The sequence below is a fragment of the Mus caroli genome, unplaced genomic scaffold (genome assembly GCF_978045245.1).
Source record: "Mus caroli unplaced genomic scaffold, Mus_caroli_1 scaffold_2, whole genome shotgun sequence".
Classification (NCBI taxonomy): Eukaryota; Metazoa; Chordata; class Mammalia; order Rodentia; family Muridae; genus Mus; species Mus caroli.
Window position 1 is genome coordinate 158,375,038 of NW_028227257.1, and position 20,114 is coordinate 158,395,151.

The 20,114-nt window shown below is 39.8% G+C and overlaps 1 protein-coding gene across 1 annotated transcript in view; it reads right to left on the minus strand.

Moving 5' to 3' along the window:
• Positions 1–3,560: 3,560 nt before the first annotated feature.
• The window catches only part of Gad2 (glutamate decarboxylase 2), a 77,046-nt gene continuing 60,492 nt past the window's right edge, over positions 3,561–20,114 (minus strand). Inside the window, exons 14-16 of the mRNA XM_021151030.3 lie at positions 12,781–12,888; positions 12,379–12,468; positions 3,561–7,268 (exon numbers count right to left, since the gene is read on the minus strand). Coding sequence (XP_021006689.2) covers positions 7,095–7,268; positions 12,379–12,468; positions 12,781–12,888 — 372 coding nt within the window. The 3' untranslated portion in view covers positions 3,561–7,094. The remainder of the gene's footprint in view (positions 7,269–12,378; positions 12,469–12,780; positions 12,889–20,114) is intronic.

The window sequence follows — 20,114 nt, forward strand, 5'->3', positions numbered from 1 at the left end:
GCGCCATGTTTGCTGGGCTGGCACTTATTGCAGAGCCCTTCAAAATTATAGCACACTCCATTGTGTGCATGTGGCATATTTTTATTATTCTTTCATGTCTTGGTAGGTATTTTGGCTGATTCTGTTTCTTAGATATTTCAAATAGACACAAATGAATATCAGTGAGCAAGTTTCTATGCAGGAATAGTTGGGCCACTTGGTAGATCTATTTGTAGTTTTGTAAGGACCTTCTACAGTGATTTTCAAGTGGCTGCATTAATTTATACTTCAACAGTAAATAGGGGTTCCTGTTTCCCAACATATCCTGCTACTTGTTCATATTTGAATTTTCAGTGTTAGCCACTCTGATTAGGGTAAGGTAGAGAATCCTACAGTAATATTAATTCATGATTTTCTTAGTGGCAACCTTTTAAAAATGTTCAGTTGCATTTTTTCCCGTAGAGAATTCTTTGTTCAGATCTATAGCCAAGGTTTTTGTGTTGCTTGTTTTCTTGATGTTCATATTTTTGTTTTGTTTTGTTCTTTAGCTCTTTATGTTTTCCTTTAGACTGCTTTTGTCCTGGAATGTTTTTCTATTTCAATTATAACAGATTGTTTTGCTGAATACAATGATCTTGATTGGCATTCATAGTCCTTCATAACTTGAAATACACCACTTCAGTCTTTTTGGCTTTTAAAGTTTCCATTGAAAACTCAAATGTTACTCTAATTGGCTCTTCCTTATATGCAACTTTTTCTTTATTTCTTGCAATTTTAATATTTCTTTGTTTTGGTTCTTTAATGTTCTGAGTATTATACAGCATGGGGAATTCCTCGTTTGATCTTTGGTATCCAGTGGGTCTTTTGTATTTGGATGGGCATCTCTTTCCTTAGATCTGGGGAATTCTCTATGGTTTTAGTTAAAGTATTTTCTGTGCCTTTAATTTGGATTTCATCTTCTATATCCATAATATTTGTAGGTTTGTTTTTTTCATAGTGTTTCAAAGATCCTACATGTTCTTCCTGTGTGAGCTTGATTTTTTTTGTCTTGTTAGACTGAATGTTACAATTCATCCTCTTTGAATTTTGATCCTGATAGTTCATCTTCTATGTCATTGTGTCTACTGGTGGAGTTTTTCACTGAGCTTTTTGCGTCAGGGTTTATTTTGGTTTGGGTTTTCTTTAATATTTCAATCTCTTTATTGAATTTCATACCCTGAATTGTCATTCTTATTTTGTATGTGTTCTTAATCTTCATTCTGGTCTTTGTTCATGTTCTCTTTGAGTCTTGAATATATGTTCTTTTGAATTCATTGTCTTAAGTGTCATTTTAGTTGTTGTCAATGAGAGCCATTCCTATGGAATTAAAGATTTCCTGGAGGAGATGTATTGTCTTTGTTTTTCATGTTTGCATTTTTATGAAAGGGCCTGAGCAGGTGTATGGAGTTAGGACTTTGGTCATGTCTTTTGGGATGGTCTGCCCCACCTTTGTAAATAGGCATATGCTTCTCTGTTTACTGTTATGCTGTTTGACAAGCTTTGTATCAGCAAATGCCTGAAGTTTAGTCTTAGGATCAGTCAGAACTGATTTGTGAAGGGTTCAGCAGAGGTATTTGTAGCTCAACTACAGAAAGATATAGTTTCTGGCCTCACCAACAAACACCCCAGAGAACAAGCAGGTCCTCCTGGCAGTTGCTAAGAAATAGGCTAGAGTGCCAGAGAACAGAGGTAGAGTGCTACAGTGGGGTTTGGGTACTCAGCACAGGTCTTTATAATACCCATCACTGGTGGCACTATATTCTCAGAGGGAGGGAGAGTTGAGAGCAAGCAAGGTGATGGGCAGGGTCTCATTTGGCCAGCAGTAGCATCCCAGAATGAGGAAGAAGTGAGTGTCATTTGTGGACTGAGGGGCTTGTGTACTTGAGGGGCTCAGTGCAGGCCATCAGGTAGTGGAGCTAGGTTCCAGAATTAAGGGAAGGAAAGGGATATCTAAAGGATGAGTAAGTGATTCCACAGATACCCAAATGGCACGGGTAGCATGTGAGGCCTTTAGCCTGACAGGCACTTGAGGGAATACTCAAGTGGGCACAGGACAGAAGAAATGTGTATTGGAAGTAGAGGGTCTGGATGTCTTATCTGCCTAAGCTGAGTGGATAGAAGCCTAAATTTGTATGGTGAACCACATCACAACCACCTTCTTCCTAGGACCCATTCCCTTAGTTTTCAGCTAAGGAAGTTCAGGGACATTAGTGGACTTAGTCAAGATTATACTAAGCATCTGTGAAAGATGCACAAAATATGGAGGAAGTGACTTCTCACTGTAGATACCACAGGAGGTTATGGAAGAATTTTGCTAGGGCTCTCTGTGCTGTAGATGGAGATGGATAAATAGGGTGGCTAGGCAATCTACACGGGAGAGTAGAAGACAATGTTAAATATTATTTCTGAACTAAACTTGTTAGGTGGGTAATCATTGGCCACCACTGACGGAGAGTCAACAGTGGAAAAGCTCAGTGGAGTTTGAGTGTTTAAGGACATGACAAGAGGTGACTTACAGAATCCATAATAAAATATGAAACAATCAAGACTTGTTGACTGCTACTTAGTGAATGCTGCTGTATTAGCTACTTTCCTCGTTGTTGTGACAAAGTGCACAGCAAATGCAATTCAAAGAAGGAAGGATTTGTTTGGCCAATGGTTTAAAGGGATACAGTCCTACCTTCAGGCAAAGCACAGCAGTGGGCATGAGAGGCAACTGGCTACATTGCATCTGCAGTCAGGAGGTAGAGAGAGGCAAATATTGGTGCTCAGCTTCCTCTTTCCTCTTATGGTTTTTGTTCAGTCCTGCCCATGGCGTGATATCACACATATTGAGAGTGGGCCTTCCCTCTTTAGTTAAACAGCTATGAAAATACCCTCAGAAGGTGTACCTCAAGATAAATTTATCAAGCTAATGATGGAAATTAATCAGCACAAATTCCAAGAGCCATGCTCAGTATCATACATACATTCAATTTAATCAACACAAAAACTGTAGGAAGAAACTTGCTGTTGTCAAACTGGGGAACACAGTCAAGGAGGCTTGGTGATTATTCTTGGGGTATCAGAGAGTCAGTGATGGGTCAGACATAACTTGACTCTAGGTAATCCAGCTGCAGAACCTACATTCTTATTACTCCTGAGACACTTTTCCTTCATATCAAAAAGAGTGGGAATTTCTTCCTGAGCACAGAGAGTAATGGCAGAATTTTGAGTCCTTCCTATCTGAGAGTCCTTATTTTTCACACATTCACAAAAACATAATTTGGTGCCAGGGAAGAAGTAGTGTAGAGGAATAAATTAAATAAGATTGCAAGAGTAAAGGTTGGGGGCCACATGGGACTTTGGTATTTTGTTTTTCTCATTTTTATGCTTAGGTGAAAATGTCATAAAATATTTTTGATTGACCATTTCTATTTGAAGAAGAAAGGGGGTGATAGCAGAAGTAAGACCAGAAGACAAGAAAGTCATTAAATATTAAAAATGACCTCCACCACATGACAGAGTGTAAAGTGAGCACCCATAGCCTGATATGTCTACATTTACACATTTATTTGGGTTTAGAGAGAAAACACAGGTAAAATACTTTGATCATACACAAGTTTATATTTGGTAGAATAGGTTGTCACATTTGTTTTTATTTTATTTTTTTCTGTCTTTAGTTAATGTAGTGGTGCTGGGGAAATGTTGACATTATTCAGAAACACCATTTGGCAACAAGATCTTTGCATACACAACTAATTAATACACAGTGTTTGCATTTAACACTTGAAAACAGAAAAGCACGTGCAAGATGATACCTGGTTTGATGCTTTTGCTTCTTTGTCCTGCTACTATATTTACACCTGTGCATCCTTTGTCCATGTTCTGAGGAGCAGCACCTTCTCCAAGACTCTGTAGAGTCAATATCTGCGCTGTCAGCAGCCTGTGACACTCCATAATTGGTTTCTCTGGCCTCAGAGATGAAGCATTTTGTGTGCCATCACACAGTTGTCAAAGAGATTTCTTAGGGTGGGACCTAGTTGAGGTTATGTTTTCTCTAAGAGCCGATGGAGAGGGCACACAGCTTGGGACTGGGTGAAAGGGTGAGGGTAGAAGAGAGGCAAGGACAGGAATGGATGCAAATGTAGTTCTCATAATCTCAAAGTTCAAAGTTCAATACAACTACCACATAGAAGAAGACACACTGATAATACATTGTGCAAGTTTTTACAGCAACACATGTTGTTTTGCAACACCACACAATTCAATATAAAGTGCACAACCTCAATCTGAGGTGACAAGACAGTACTACAATGTACTAACGGCAACACTCACTCACACACACACACACACACACACACACACACACACACACTTGATTTTCTTTCTTCAAATCCTGTGACAGAACATGAAGTCTATACCACTTAGAAGTCTTAGATAAACACATACTGCACTTTTTTCAAGTATTTTAAATAAATGAAATATTGCTATATAAATAAAAATTGCCATATCAATTCTGATTAAAACTGAAACCAATGTTTAAAAAGAAAAAAAAATCACAGATAGAGACCTTTGGCACTGGGGATTTGGACCAATGTTCAATATAGTCTCCCTCCATTACTACTCCATTATTACTCTTTCATCCCATTTTCCTTAGCACTCTCCTGAGTGGATGGCAGAGCTACTGTAGAGGATCTATTAAAGTATTGGGCGTGCATGTACCTCCTTTTCTAGGATACAGGATGAAGAGATTTGCATGCCTGAGCATGGCTCCTAGAAATTTTGAGGAAGAATCTGGAGAAGGGGATTGGAGATCCAATTCACTAGCAAAAAGTACATGGACACAACATTTTAAATTCTGTCATCTCATCAAACTAGAAGCCAGCTTGAGCTATTAAGTCTGTCCCCCTAGGGCTAAGCTTTCCATCTATTAGAACAGTAGGCCCTTCTGCCTTCTCTAAGTGGGACACTGGGTTTGATAAGTGAGTCTCTGCCTGGGAAGTGAGATCTGTGGGCCTGAGGCTCAAGATGGATGGGCAGCTGCATGTTTACTCTCAGCAGCTAGGTTCTAGAAAGGAAAGTTATGCTTGTCCACCAGGGAGTACTGAACTACTTCATAACACTCTGGTGCACAGGTTGTTTTCTTTTTTGTGCTTCAGGGCATCCATTGGCTGTCTAGACAGCAAGGGCCCAAAGCTACAGTCATACTAAGGATCAGTATGTCTAGTCAAATAAGGTCTGGGCAAAGTTGTAAAGATTTGTGGTAGTTAGGGACAGGGCCTTCTTTCTTCTGTTTCTGCATCTTTCTGAGTACCAAAATGCCCATCCATATGGAGTGGGAGAATGCTTCCAGACTGGTACTTGCCTTTTGCATGTAAAAGTCCATAGTTCTACCAGCACTTAGATCTGTTCATCTGTGACTTAAAGTTATCATGGGAGCTGTTGATAATTCTCCATCCAGTTTACAGGGAAAGAAATGTATTTTCAAACTCTTGATTTGAATTTTAGCAATCTCTGCACATTCTAGTCACTGTGGGTCTTGATGGGAGGCAGATAAAAGAAGTTCTTAGGCTACCTTGAAATTGCTTGCATGAGGAATTCATTTCAGGAAAGGAAAAGAGCCACATGGGATAGTAATTCACTATTAGGGGTCTGGGGGCAGGGAGTCTAGCAGGAGAGACTTTAAAGTGTGGGATGGAGAAGGAATTTGAAGAAGAGAGCATCTGGGATGCAAACGACCCTTTCCCCAGACAGTAACAAAATGGCATTTGGGAGGAAGCCATTATTGTCATACAGAGGTCTTAACTCCCATGAGTGGGTTTAATATTCTGTGCTTATTACACTTAAGGAGTGTGCTGTACCCCTCTTTGCTAGGGCTGATTAGGTTTTATTTTTACCCTTTTTCCTAATTAATCCAGATGATCTAATAAAAGAATATGGTTTGAAAAGACACTTCAAGAACTTATATCAACCTTTGGTTGAAAGCAGGCTGTCGGGAAGCAGAGTGGACATGCTTGCCTGGATCTGGGTCCAAGCTGGGCTTGCCAGGCTTCTAGACGGGGTCTGCAAGGCCAACTAGTGCAACATCTAAACAGGAAGAGAATCTTAATTGTTGATCTGGTCAATTGTTTTTAGAAGTTTCATTTTTGTGTGTGTTTGCTTTGAAATACTAGCTTTAGGGATATGATAAGCCATAATATATTCTAAAGTAAGTTATTACATTTTAAAAGAATTTTGTGGGTTCTCTGTTAAAATTATCTTGCTAAAGTATTTTATTGTGCCTCCATGAGAAGAAAGATAGAAAAAAGTAAAGAAATAACTCTGGCTTATGTTTCATATCTGCCTCTGCAGTCTGTATAACCCATATAAAATAAAATCTATATGTTACAAAATAGGATTTCTTTTAATATATATTTTTCTTTTGTAAAATTATATGTATTTAAATACATTTGAAATGTTGCTCTAGGTAAATTAGAAATTCTTTTCCTAATACTATGAAAAAGGCAAAAGTTTTTCTTGTCCACATACATTTTATATTTACTTTGTCCTTTTCACTGTACCCCAGAGAACCTTTTATGATTCAAGGGTGATTTGGCACTATTTAGTACTACTGCTCTGAAGTGAAAATAAGGTTGGATTAACATACTATATTAAAAGGGAAGTATTTATAACAATTTTATACTTTCTCTTACTGATTAGAACGCAGCCTTTTGTCACTAATTATTAGAGAGGTATTCTAAACTTAAGAAAGGATTTTTAAAAGGAGTGATGTTTCCTGTTGGGCTTGATTTCTTTGTTTTTTGGTTTTTTCGAGACAGGGTTTCTCTGTGTAGCCCTGGCTGTCCTGGAACTCACTTTGTAGACCAGGCTGGCCTTGAACTTAGAAATCCACCTGCCTCTGCCTCCCAAGTGCTGGGATTAAAGGCGTGCGCCACCACCACCCCACTGGTTTTGATTTTTTAAAACTGTACTCTACTGTGACACCACGATATAGAAATAGAATTATTCTGGAACAAACTACAAATACATTTACACAGTTTGTGACAACTTAGCTGTCTACCTAGAGAACTGAAACAGTTTGATGAGCGAGGTGATTACAAATCTTGTCCCAGGCGTTCGATTTCTTCAATCAGGAAGTCAATGTCTTGGTGAGTTGCTGCAGGGTTTGAGATGACCATTCGGAAGAAGTTGACCTTGTCCCCTAAGGGTTGGTAGCTGACCATTGTGGTCCCATACTCCATCATTCTGGCTTTAATCACTGGCGCCACCTGTGGAAGAGAACACATCAGTGCAACGACTTTCTCTCTGTATCTCCTTTATGTTAGTTATGCAATCAATGTTTGTATGTTATGCAGTGCATCCCACAGCAAGTGGTGTTTTTAGTTTTTAACTAAACAGGACCACAATTTTCTCTTGAAGGAACTGCTTCAAGTTTTCATGAGATCAGCAAATAAAAATAGCTCAGAATATTAAAAACCCTAAATATAATAAGAGACTCTCCATCTTGCGGGAAATGAGAAGAATCTTTTCCTGGGGTTATATGGTTTAACAGTACTACACTGAAGAGAGTTTCACCCTAAAAATGCAAAGTCGTTGAAAGAAAGCACTATTAATGAAAATTATTATGAGGGGCAAGCCTCAGTATCAAGTGATGGATAAAAGCAGGAGACAGAGGGCTGGAGAGATAGTTCAGTGGGTGAGTGCACCTGCTTGAAACCATGAGAACCTGTGCTCCCCTAGCAGCCATGTAACAAATCCAGGAGTACATGGTACATGCCTCTAAAAAACAGGGTACACATCTGTAACAACAATGCTGTGGGGAGAAGTCAGGTTAGTCCTGGAGCTTACTGGTCAGCCAGCCTAGCTGAAATGGTAAGCTTCAGGTTCCTTTAAGAGACCCTGTATGAAGAGATTAAGTAGGGACTGGAGAGATGGCTCAGCAGTTAAGTGCACTGGCTGTTCTTCCAGAGGACCTGGGTTCAATTCCCAACTCCCATATGGCAGATCACGACTGCCTATAACCTCGGGTCTATGTGATCCAACATCCTCATTCAGACATACATGCAGGCAAAACACCAATGTGAGTGAAATAAAAAGGGCAGTTAAGAGCACTGGCTGTTCCTACAGAGGACCTGAGCTAAGTTTCCAGCACTTACATGGCAGCTCATACCTGTCTGTAACTCCAGGGAATCCAATACCCTTGCACAGACATACATGTAGGCAAAACACCAATGTGCATACTTTTTAAAAAAAAATTATTTATTTTATGTATATGAGTACACTGTCACTGACAGACCAGAAGAGGGCATCATATCCAATTATAGATGGTTGTGAGCCACCATGTGGTTGCTGGGGATTGAACCTATGACCTCTGGAAGAACAGCTAGTGCTCTTAACCACTGAGACATCTCTCCAGCCCTGCACAATTTCTTTTTTTTTTTAAGGAATTATAAAAAAAATTAAAAAGAAAAAAGAAAAAAAGAATAAGTCAGAGAGGAATAGAGGAATGCCTAGTGCCTTCCTTTAACCTCCCCTAAAGGGTACATCCCCCACTACCACACAAATGCATTAAAGAAAAATAAATAAATAAACACACTTCTGTCAACTTTCTTGTGATCCTAAACTTTTCTAGTTTTTTTTCATTCTTTTTTAAATTGTTTTCACTTACAAGTATTTCGAAAAAAAAAACAAAAAACAACAAAACAACAAAACAAAACAAAACAAAAACCAAGGCTGTACCGGTATAAAGACGTATCTAGGAGTAAATAGCTGTGTTGTGATTTCATGCACAGAGGAACATCTCAGACAAGATCACAGTGCTTTTGTTACGATGTTCATTGCAGCTCCTGGATTCTCTTTGCTGTTTCGAAATAAGCTTGTGCTCTCCAGCTCTGCAAACCAGCTTTTTGTCATCAGCTCCAAGAATTCATCTTCAACTGCTAACCAAAGCGAGCTTTCAACTCTGACAAGGGCCCTTTATTAAATATCCTTTGAAGCATCTACATGTCTCATCATTTTATGCCTATCATCAGTCATACCGTGGCACTTTCTCCCAGTCCATGTCTTCAGTCCTCTGTATCCTAAGTACTGTGCAGGTTTCCCCTACAGTGTCCCAACCTCAAGGAACCCTTTCCTGCCCACTATCAACGATCTTCTTCTGAGTTATACCCACAGGACTTTACTCAGAGTCTAACAGCAGCCTAATTTCTTAACTGGCCTTCACTGATGAGCAGCTACCTGTTCCCTTTCCTCCCCATCTGTAATCTGCTGGAAGGTAGGCAGACTACCCTTTCATTCCTTTGTTTCCTAACGTGGTGCAAGAAGCTGTAGAGGGCTTTCTGAACTCTAACAGGCAGGGTAGTAGCATGAGAGGAGCAGCTTGCTAAGACGAGACCTACATTTCAGTTGCATCTACTCAGATGCTTGCTTGCTCTGTCCACATGAATTTGCTACTGGAGTCCGGATATGTAGCATCTGATCTTTGATGTTCATTACAAAGATAGAGCCAGAAATGAGAAGCCAGAGATGCAGAGAAGCAGAGTGAGATGTACATGGTCATAGATTCAGTGGAAAATGAGGACCATCTCTTACATCACCAGCAGACCTCTTCATAATTAAACGTTGCACTTGTTTCTTTCGGAGGGGGCTAGTGTTTATGAAATAACATAGTTATCTTGAAAATGTATTTCCACTATATGTTAGAAAGCTTTTGTGTTTAAATCTTAGAAATGTATGAATGCCATCAAGAAGACATTCTGTAATGTCAAAATCTTGCCAAATGAGTTTTTCATTATTCCATAGCAGACTTTTCAAAGTCATCTCATGTATGAGGCCACATTGCTTCTTTACCAATTTGCTATGAAGCCCATTATGATGGCCTTTTGAAAGTCATCAATTACTGGAGGACTAGAAAAGCTGTTAAGAGATGAAGGTAATGGTCAGTGAATTGCTGGCCATAGTGGAGCACACCTTTAACCCCAGGATTTAGGAGGCAGAGTCAGGTAGATCTCTTGTGAATTCCAGGCCAGCTGGGCTACATAGTGAGTTCCAGGCTAGTCTCCTAGGTAACCAGAAATGCACCTACCAGATTCTCATCTTTACATCTTCATGAAGGAGTGAATGCTTGTATTAGTCATAACTGCGTCTGTTATCTAGATATTTGTTTGCTACCAGTGAACTCTTGGGAAAGGCTCATTGAATTTGGTAAAAGTTCTTTTCTCTTAAGCAAGGAAGTATGTGAGAAGTACTTACTATAGTCTAAACACTGTGTCCCTTCAAATTTCTCTCTTGCAATCATAATCCTCAAGGAGATGTTAGTCCTTGGGAGGCTCTGCCTTATCAATTAACACCCCAGAGAGGGTACAGTTCCTGGTCCCTCAGCAGATATGGAATCTGCTGACTGCTTGATCTCAGATTTCCCAGCCCCAGAACTGACTGTGAAAAATAAATTTCTGTTGTTCATAAGCCACCATAGTAATTTATTATATTGCAAGCCCCAAAGTCTCGGTACTTCAGCTCAGCAATTGACTTTTGGTGGCTTTTGTATACTATAGCACTGGACTAAGCAAGTTCTTGGCCTTGTATTGTTCAGAATTTAGCTTTGTTCTCTTTCCAACATGCAGGTGCACACATGCATATATGCACATTCACGTACATTTGTATATGTATCTGAACATGTACCTTCATATACAACACACACTAATAAATTAAAAAAAAAGACTACCTCATGTGAGTTTCATCACACTGAAAAATGTGGTTCCAGATTGCTAAAAGGCAGATATTAATGTTTTAAAAATCACCTGAGGGGTTTTCATCTACTGCAGTGGTTGTCAATCTGTAGGTCATGACCCCCATGGAGGCACATATTAGATACCTTTGCATATCACATATTTACATTGAGATTCATCAGTAGCAAAATTATAGTTATGAAGTAGTAATGAGATAATTTTATGGTTGGGGGCCACCACAACATGAGGAACTGTATTAAAGGGTTGAGTTATTAGGAAGGTTGAGAAACACTGATCTACAGGAATCCTATACTTCCCTTTATATAGAAGGGAATAAATTATTCCAGAAGGCCAGTAAGCTAAGGCGAGATTCTTAGCAGTAGGGAATATATGCCTGGGTAACCTGGCTGTGTGTGCAGCCTCCTGAGTCACTGAAACAATGCCTACAACAACTAACCTTCTGAGGTTCATGTATAAGTGATGGATGGCCCTGGCTGCCATTCCTACAGCACTGTGAGAAATAGGCTCCTGAGTCCTCTCCCTTTAGTGTGCACCATAAAGCAAACTGCATCCATGTGTAAATGTTGGGAGCATGTAGAGATTAAAGATATAATATATATATATATTCTATATGTGTTATATAGAATATATAACCAGTGGAGACTTCAGAGCTTTTTAAGCTCTGGAGTCAAACTTGCTGTACAATTTGGGGAGCATTGCATTTCCCACGGTCATTCAGTAAAATGGGACAGCAATAATGCTTGGCCACTTCAACACACACGAGCTGCTATGAGACTTTAAGTGACCTAAAATCTGATAAATGTGGAGCCTGGGGCATATAGTACACACAAAATGGTACTACTACTGGGTAGCCTGGATCTTGGTATTCAAAAGAGTCCTTTTCTTTTGTTTTCTTATTCTCTCTCTCTCTCTCTTTCTGTCTCTCTCTCTCTCTTTTTCTTTTTCTTTTGGCTGACACTTTCTCATACTTGAAGTGTCTTTTGTATTTGTAATTGAGTATTTCCGTTCAAAAACCAGTCATCTTCAAGGGCAGTTTTTGGTGATTTCTGAATGTCAGTAAAGATTGTCACCCAATCAATTATTTTAAGACATCATAAACTCTCTCTCTAGGAACAAGCAAGTGGAATTGTGAAAAATCAGGGGACAATGGCTTTGTACATCTGGGCTCTGTGAGAGCTCATGGAGGAGATGGGTTCAGGCTCCAGCTGGTATTCCCCACAAAGACATTGCATATCACAAAGAAGACGCATGTAGCAAAGTGTAGCCTCCCCTCCCCCAGCCTTAATGGTTCCACTATTTACACCTGGATGGAGCTTGCTGCTCAATCGTTCTGCCACGCCCACTGCTGGAGCCTGCCGCTTTGCTGTTCTGAAGCCATCACGTGGTCACCCTGCTACTGGACCCCAAGATTATTTGGCGGGAATTGGGCCCCTTCCCCTGCTTCATAACTGCGTGCAGAATAGTAAAATTGAGCTTTGATCGGAATGTCCGTCTTAGCTGCATCCTTTTCTCGCCCGCCTAGCCCTTCTTCTCTTCCAGGTTTCCAAAATGCCTTTCCAGGCTAGAACCCAGGCTGTGATCTGCTGGCCGGACACAACAGCAAAGGAGACAAGGAGCTCTCAGTACCTACCTTTGAGAGGCGGCTCATTCTCTCTTCATTGTCTTCCAGAGTGCGCAAACTAGGAGGTACAAACCAGAAGCAGACATTTGTGTGTTGAGGCTAAAAGGAAGAAAATAGGATTCAGGCCTGGTCTAAAATTCCAAGGAGGGTTCGAACGTTTTGATTCTTTAGTTCAGAAGACAACTCCTGTATTTAAATGAGTGATTCCCCTTGGCTTATCTCCCTTTCACATTCTTCAGCGTTGTGAGTCCACTGTTTATTCCAGCTCAAAGGAACCATCGTGCCATCTATCACTTGCCCCTATAATGGTCCCACTTAGCCAGAAAGCTCATTACTGACATCAGAAAACACCAGGAGTAAGCACTGGGACCGAGGACATTCATGGTGATTGTTGAAATGTTGAACACGTACCTTCCCATCAAACACCATTTCATATCCTTCTCGGTTTTTTATGATAGTGTATAAATACTCTGCTAGCTCCAAACACTTATCAATGTGTGCTTCAAACCCAGTAGTCCCCTATGAAAGAGAAGAAAGAGAAAGCATTAGGCAGACCAGGCATGTGGATAGCTCTCAGATAGAAAGGAGGGAACAACATGAGTCCTCTAGAGATTGGCAATCATTCTGCCATTTCCGGCCCTGTCACTTTGACACATCTTAGACAAGGATGCTCCTAGAGGTTTTTCTGGTGATTACCTCCCTTTAATTCTCCTCCCAAGGTGTGTTTGTTCCTTTTCATTAAGAGGCCCCACAGTTGACTTCTTTTGTTCCCAGGGCTTAATTCCCCAGGCAATTATTTTGATTACTCAAGGGGAAAATTTGCCTTTGCAGCTCAAAGATGCAATCATGGAAGTCATTAATAACAGAAGGGATAGGCTAGTCTTTTCCTGCAGATAAGAAGCCTTGTCAGGGATCTCCCCCTCCCCTCACTGTCCTCCCCACATGCCTGTTTGGCCCTCACTCATGATGCAAATTATCCGTCACCAAGCTACAGGTACTTGCTGAGTGTCAGTTGAGTCTTAGGAAGGTTGTCTTGGGCTTAGCTTTCTGGTGTCCTTGGTAGTGATGCAGGGCTCATGGCAGCTGGGTACATAAACCATCAGTGGCTTTTACTTCTCAGCTCTGGATACCTTGGATCTGGACTTTTGAATAACAGTACAACTGCCTTGAACTGGAATTATCTAACCAATGCCTGGGCACACTAGGGAACTGATTTAAAAAATGCTTTTCCTTTGCTAGTTCCTATATTTGTTAAGTGCAAATGGAAATCTCAGGAAAGCAGTTAATGCTCGGGAACTGGTACATAACTTAATCCAGCATGGAACTCAGAGGAAGTAACTTAAGTATAATAGAGTTAGGATGGGTGTGTTTATCTTTGCCCAAAAAGAAGACCTAACCAGCCCATGTAAAGCATGCTTCAGAATGAGCTAGCTCTATTGGAGAAATGAGATGGGTTCAGAAGATTGTCACTGAAGTGATGTTCTCCTCTGTCCACTCTTCCTCATTATTCCTTTTTAGGTGAAGCCCTAATTCTTGTTGGTATGGAAGAAAGATACACCCAGTAAGCTAAAGCAAGAGGGTTGCTGGGATTTGAGATCAGCCTGATCTCTAAAGGAGAATAGAATCTTGTTTTAAAATCATGTAACCATTGTAGCCAAATTTTATATGGTAGTTCCTGCAGGGAAAGTTTGATCCCTGTGACAAGCATGGCAAGGGAGTTTGTGATGGGAGAATTATCCTCACTTCTGGTCTATGCTGAGAAATTGGGCTTAGTATTTTGAGAACTATTATCATTTCATCTTGAAACAAAAATGAAGCTTTAAGTTGTAAGTCAAATGGAAAATTGTTCCATTTGGATGTCCAGACATTTGAAGCTTTGTGTAACAAATCGAAAGATGCTCTTAAGTACTGGTGGCTTGGCACTGCCTTTTCACCTCTCTGAATTCTTTTATTTCAGGACAGGAAAAGCTGACTCCCTAACCTTCCTTTCAGGGGTTGACCTGCTCCTGCCATTTGATCCACTCCTGATATTTTTTAAGTTACTTTTCTAAGAACCAAGGGCCACCTCATCCAGGAGCAGAGTCTTCAGGAATTGGTGCAGTGTGAGCTTATGTAAGTACAGCTAATGATCACCACTTAACGGAAACACAGAAGAAAACAAACAAACAAAAAAACGGTGTTTGAGAGAAGAGAGAGCTTCTACACTAAGTCTTTCTTAATTTACGATTTGACATTGTCAACTATTTTTTTTTCATGTAGAAACAAATTTACTTTTATTTGTTCATTCATTTATTTAAAGATGAGATTTCTTTTTTTTTTGATTTTTAATATTTTTATTACATATTTTCCTCAATTACATTTCCAATGCTATCCCAAAAGTCCCCCATAGCGCCCCCCACTTCCCTACCCACCCATTCCCATTCTTTTGGCCCTGGCATTCCCCTATATTGGGGCATATAAAGTTTGCAAGTCCAATGGGCCTCTCTTTCCATTGATGGCCGACTAGGCCATCTTTCGATACATATGCAGCTAGAGACAAGAGCTCCGGGGTTCTGGTTAGTACATCATGTTGTTCCAACAATAGGGTTGCAGATCCCTTTAGGTCCTTGGGTACTTTCTCTAGCTTCTCCATTGGGAGCCCTGTGATACATCCAATAGCTGACTGTGAACATCCACTCCTGTGTTTGCTAGGCCCCGGCATCGTCTCACAAGAGACAGCTATATTTGGGTCCTTTCAGCAAAATCTTGCTAGTGTATGCAATGGTGTCAGCGTTTAGAAGCTGATTATGGGATGGATCCCTGGATATGGCAGTCTCTAAATGGTCCATCCTTTCATCACAGCTACGAACTTTGTCTCTGTAACTCCTTCCCTGGGTGTTTTGTTCCCAATTCTAAGAAGGTGCACAGTGTCCACACTTTGGTCTTCATTCTTCTTGAGTTTCATGCGTTTAGCAAATTGTATCTTATATCTTGGGTATCCTAAGTTTTGGGCTAATATCCACTTATCAGTGAATACATATTGTGTGAGTTCTTTTGTGATTGTGTTATTTCACTCAAGATGATGCCCTCCAGGTCCATCCATTTGGTTAGGAATTTCATAAATTCATTCTTTTTAATAGCTGAGTAGTACTCCATTGTGTAAATGTACCATAATTTCTGTATCCATTCCTCTGTTGAGGGACATCTGGGTTCTTTCCAGCTTCTGGCTATTATAAATAGGACTGCTATGAACATAGTGGAGCATGTGTCCTTTTTACCGGTTGGGACATCTTCTGGATATATGCCCAGGAGAGGTATTGCTGGATCCTCCGGTAGTACTATGTCCAATTTTCTGAGGAACCGCCAGACTGATTTCCAGAGTGGTTGTACAAGCTTGCAATCCCACCAACAATGGAGGAGTGTTCCTCTTTCTCCACATCCTCGCCAGCATCTGCTGTCACCTGAATTTTTGATCTTAGCCATTCTGACTGGTGTGAGGTGGAATCTCAGGGTTGTTTTGATTTGCATTTCCCTGATGATTAAGGATGTTGAACATTTTTTCAGGTGTTTCTCTGCCATTCAGTATTCCTCAGGTGAGAATTCTTTGTTCAGTTCTGAGCCCCATTTTTTAATGGGGTTATTTGACTTTCTGGAGTCCACCTTCTTGAGTTCTTTATATATATTGGATATTAGTCCCTTATCTGATTTAGGATAGGTGAAGATCCTTTCCCAATCTGTTGGTGTTTTTTTTGTCTTATTGATGGTGTCTTTAGCCTTGCAGAAGCTTTGCAGTTTCATGAGGTCCCACTTGTCAATTCTCGATCTTACAGCACAAGCCATTACTGTTCTATTTAGGAATTTTTCCCCTGTGCCCATATCTTCAAGGCTTTTCCCCACTTTCTCCTCTATAAGTTTCAGTGTCTCTGGTTTTATGTGAAGTTCCTTGATCCACTTAGACTTGATCTTAGTACAAGGAGATAGGAATGGATCCATTCACATTCTTCTACATGTTAACAACCAGTTGTGCCAGCACCATTTGTTGAAAATGCTGTCTTTCTTCCACTGGATGTTTTTAGCTCCCTTGTCGAAGATCAAGTGACCATAGGTGTGTGGGTTCATTTCTGGGTCTTCAATTCTATTCCATTGGTCTATTTGTCTGTCACTATACCAGTACCATGCAGTTTTTATCACAATTGCTCTGTAGTAGAGCTTTAGGTCCGGCATGGTGATTCCACCAGAGGTTCTTTTATCCTTGAGAAGAGTTTTTGCTATCCTAGGTTTTTTGTTATTCCAGATGAATTTGCAGATTGCACTTTCTAATTCGTTGAAGAATTGATTTGGAATTTTGATGGGGATTGCATTGAATCTGTAGATTGCTTTTGGCAAGATAGCCATTTTTACAATGTTGATCCTGCCAATCCATGAGCATGGGAGATCTTTCCATCTTCTGAGATCTTCTATAATTTCTTTCTTCAGAGACTTGAAGTTTTTATTATACAGATCTTTCACTTCCTTAGTTAGAGTCACGCCAAGATATTTTATATTACTTGTGACTGTTGAGAAGGGTGTTGTTTCCCTAATTTCTTTCTCAGCCTGTTTATTCTTTGTGTAGAGAAAGGCCATTGATTTGTTTGAGTTAATTTTATATCCAGCTACTTCACCGAAGCTGTTTATCAGGCTTAGGAGTTCTCTGGTGGAATTTTTAGGGTCACTTATATATACTATCATATCATCTGCAAAAAGTGATATTTTGACTTCATCTTTTCCAATTTGTATCCCTTTGATCTCCTTTTGTTGTCGAATTGCTCTGGCTAGGATTTCAAGTACAATGTTGAATAGGTATGGAGAAAGTGGACAGCCTTGTCTAGTCCCTGATTTTAGAGGGATTGCTTCAAGCTTCTCACCATTTACTTTGATGTTGGCTACTGGTTTGCTGTAGATTGCTTTTATCATGTTTAGGTATGGGCCTTGAATTCCTGATCTTTCCAAGACTTTTATCATGAATGGGTGTTGGATCTTGTCAAATGCTTTTTCCGCATCTAACGAGATGACCATGTGGTTTTTGTCTTTGAGTTTGTTTATATACTGGATTACGTTGATGGATTTCCGTATATTGAACCATCCCTGCATCCCTGGGATGAAACCTACTTGGTCAGGATGGATGATTGTTTTGATGTGTTCTTGGATTCGGTTAGCAAGAACTTTATTGAGGATTTTTGCATCAATATTCATAAGGGATATTGGTCTGAAGTTTTCTATCTTTGTTGGGTCTTTTTGTGGTTTAGGTATCAGAGTAATTGTGGCTTTATAGAATGAGTTGGGTAGAGTACCTTCTGTTTCTATTTTGTGGAATAGTTTGTGAAGAACTGGGATTAGATCTTCTTTGAAGGTCTGATAGAACTCTGCACTAAACCCATCTGGTCCTGGGCTTTTTTTAGTTGGGAGACTATTAATGACTGCTTCTATTTCTTTGGGGGATATAGGGCTGTTTAGATCATTAAACTGATCTTGATTCAACTTTGGTACCTGGTATCTGTCTAGGAACTTCTCCATTTCATCCAGGTTCTCCAGTTTTGTTGAGTATAGCCTTTGGTAGAAGGATCTGATGGTGTTTTGGATGTCTTCAGGATCTGTTGTTATGTCTCCTTTTTCATTTCTGATTTTGTTAATTAGGATGCTTTCCCTGTGCCCTCTAGTGAGTCTGGCTAAGGGTTTATCTATCTTGTTGATTTTCTCAAAGAACCAGCTCCTTGATTGGTTGATTCTTTGAGTAGTTTTTCTTGTTTCCACTTGGGTGATTTCGCCCCTGAGTTTGATTATTTCCTGCCGTCTACTCCTCTTGGGTGAATTTGCTTCCTTCTGTTCTAGTGCTTTTAGGTGTGTTGTCAAACTGCTAATGTGTGCTCTCTCTAGTTTCCTTTTGGAGGCACTCAGAGCTATGAGTTTTCCTCTTAGAAATGCTTTCATTGTGTCCCATAAGTTTGGGTATGTTGTGGCTTCATTTTCATTGAACTCTAAAAAGTCCTTAATTTCTTTCTTTATTCCTTCCTTGACCAAGGTATCATTGAGAAGAGTGTTGTTCAGTTTCCACGTGAAGGTTGGCTTTCTATTATTTATTTTGTTATTGAAGATCAGCCTTAGTCCATGGTGATCTGATAGGATGCATGGGACAATTTCAATATTTTTGTATCTGTTGAGGCCTGTTTTGTGACCAATTATGTGGTCAATTTTGGAGAAGGTACCATGAGGTGCTGAGAAGAAGGTATATCCTTTTGTTTTAGGATAGAATGTTCTGTAGATATCTGCCAGATCCATTTGATTCATAATTTCTCTTAGTTTCTCTGTGTCCCTGTTTAGTTTCTGTTTCCATGATCTGTCCATTGGTGAAAGTGGTGTGTTGAAGTCTCCCACTATTATTGTATGAGGTGCAATGTGTGCTTTGAGATTTACTAAAGTTTCTTTAATGAATGTGGCTGCCTTTGTATTTGGAGCATAGATATTCAGGATTGATAGTTCCTCTTGGAGGATTTTACCTTTGATGAGTATGAAGTGTCCCTCCCTGTCTTTTTTAATGACTTTGGGTTGGAAGTCAATCTTATCAGATATTAGAATGGCTACTCCAGCTTGTTTCTTCATGCCATTTGCTTGGAAAATTGTTTTCCAGCCTTTCATTCTGAGGTAGTGTCTATCCTTTTCTCTGAGATGAGTTTCCTGTAAGCAGCAAAATGTTGGGTCTTGTTTGTGTAGCCAGTTTGTTAGTCTATGTCTTTTTATCGGGGAGTTGAGTCCATTGATATTAAGAGATATTAAGGAAAAGTAATTGTTGTTTCCTGTTATTTTTGTTGTTAAAGTTGGTATTTTGTTCTTGTGGCTGTCTTCTTTTAGGTTTGTTGAGGGATTACCTTCTTGTTGTTTCTAGGGCGTGGTTCCTGTCCTTGTATTGGTTTTTTTCTGTTATTATCCTTTGAAGGGCTGGATTCGTGGAGAGATAATGTGTGAATTTGGTTTTGTCGTGGAATACTTTGGTTTCTCCATCTATGTTAATTGAGTTTGGCTGGGTATAGTAGCCTGGGCTGGAATTTGTGTTCTTTTAGTGTCTGTATAACATCCGTCCAGGATCTTCTGGCTTTCATAGTCTCTGGTGAAAAATCTGGTGTAATTCTGATAGGCTTGCCTTTATATGTTACTTGGCCTTTTTCTCTTACTGCTTTTAGTATTCTATCTTTATTTAGAGCATTTGTTGTTCTGATTATTATGTGTCGGGAGGTATTTCTTTTCTGGTCCAGTCTATTTGGAGTTCTGTAGGCTTCTTGTATGTTCATGGGCATCTCTTTCTTTAGATTTGGGAAGTTTTCTTCTATAATTTTGTTGAAGATGTTTGCTGGTCCTTTGAGTTGAAAATCTTCATTCTCATCCACTCCTATTATCCGTAGGTTTGGTCTTCTCATTGTGTCCTGTATTTCTTGGATGTTTTGAGTTAGGATCTTTTTGCATTTTACATTTTCCTTGATTGTTGTGCCGATGTTCTCTATGGAATCTTCTGCACCTGAGATTCTCTCTTCCATCTCTTGTATTCTGTTGCTGATGCTGGTATCTATGGTTCCAGATTTCTTTCCTAGGGTTTCTATCTCCAGTGTTGCCTCATTTTGGGTTTTCTTTATTGTGTCTACTTCCCTTTTTAGGTCTAGTATGGTTTTGTTCATTTCCATCATCTGTTTGGATGTGTTTTCCTGTTTTTCTGTAAGGACTTCTACCTGTTTGATTAT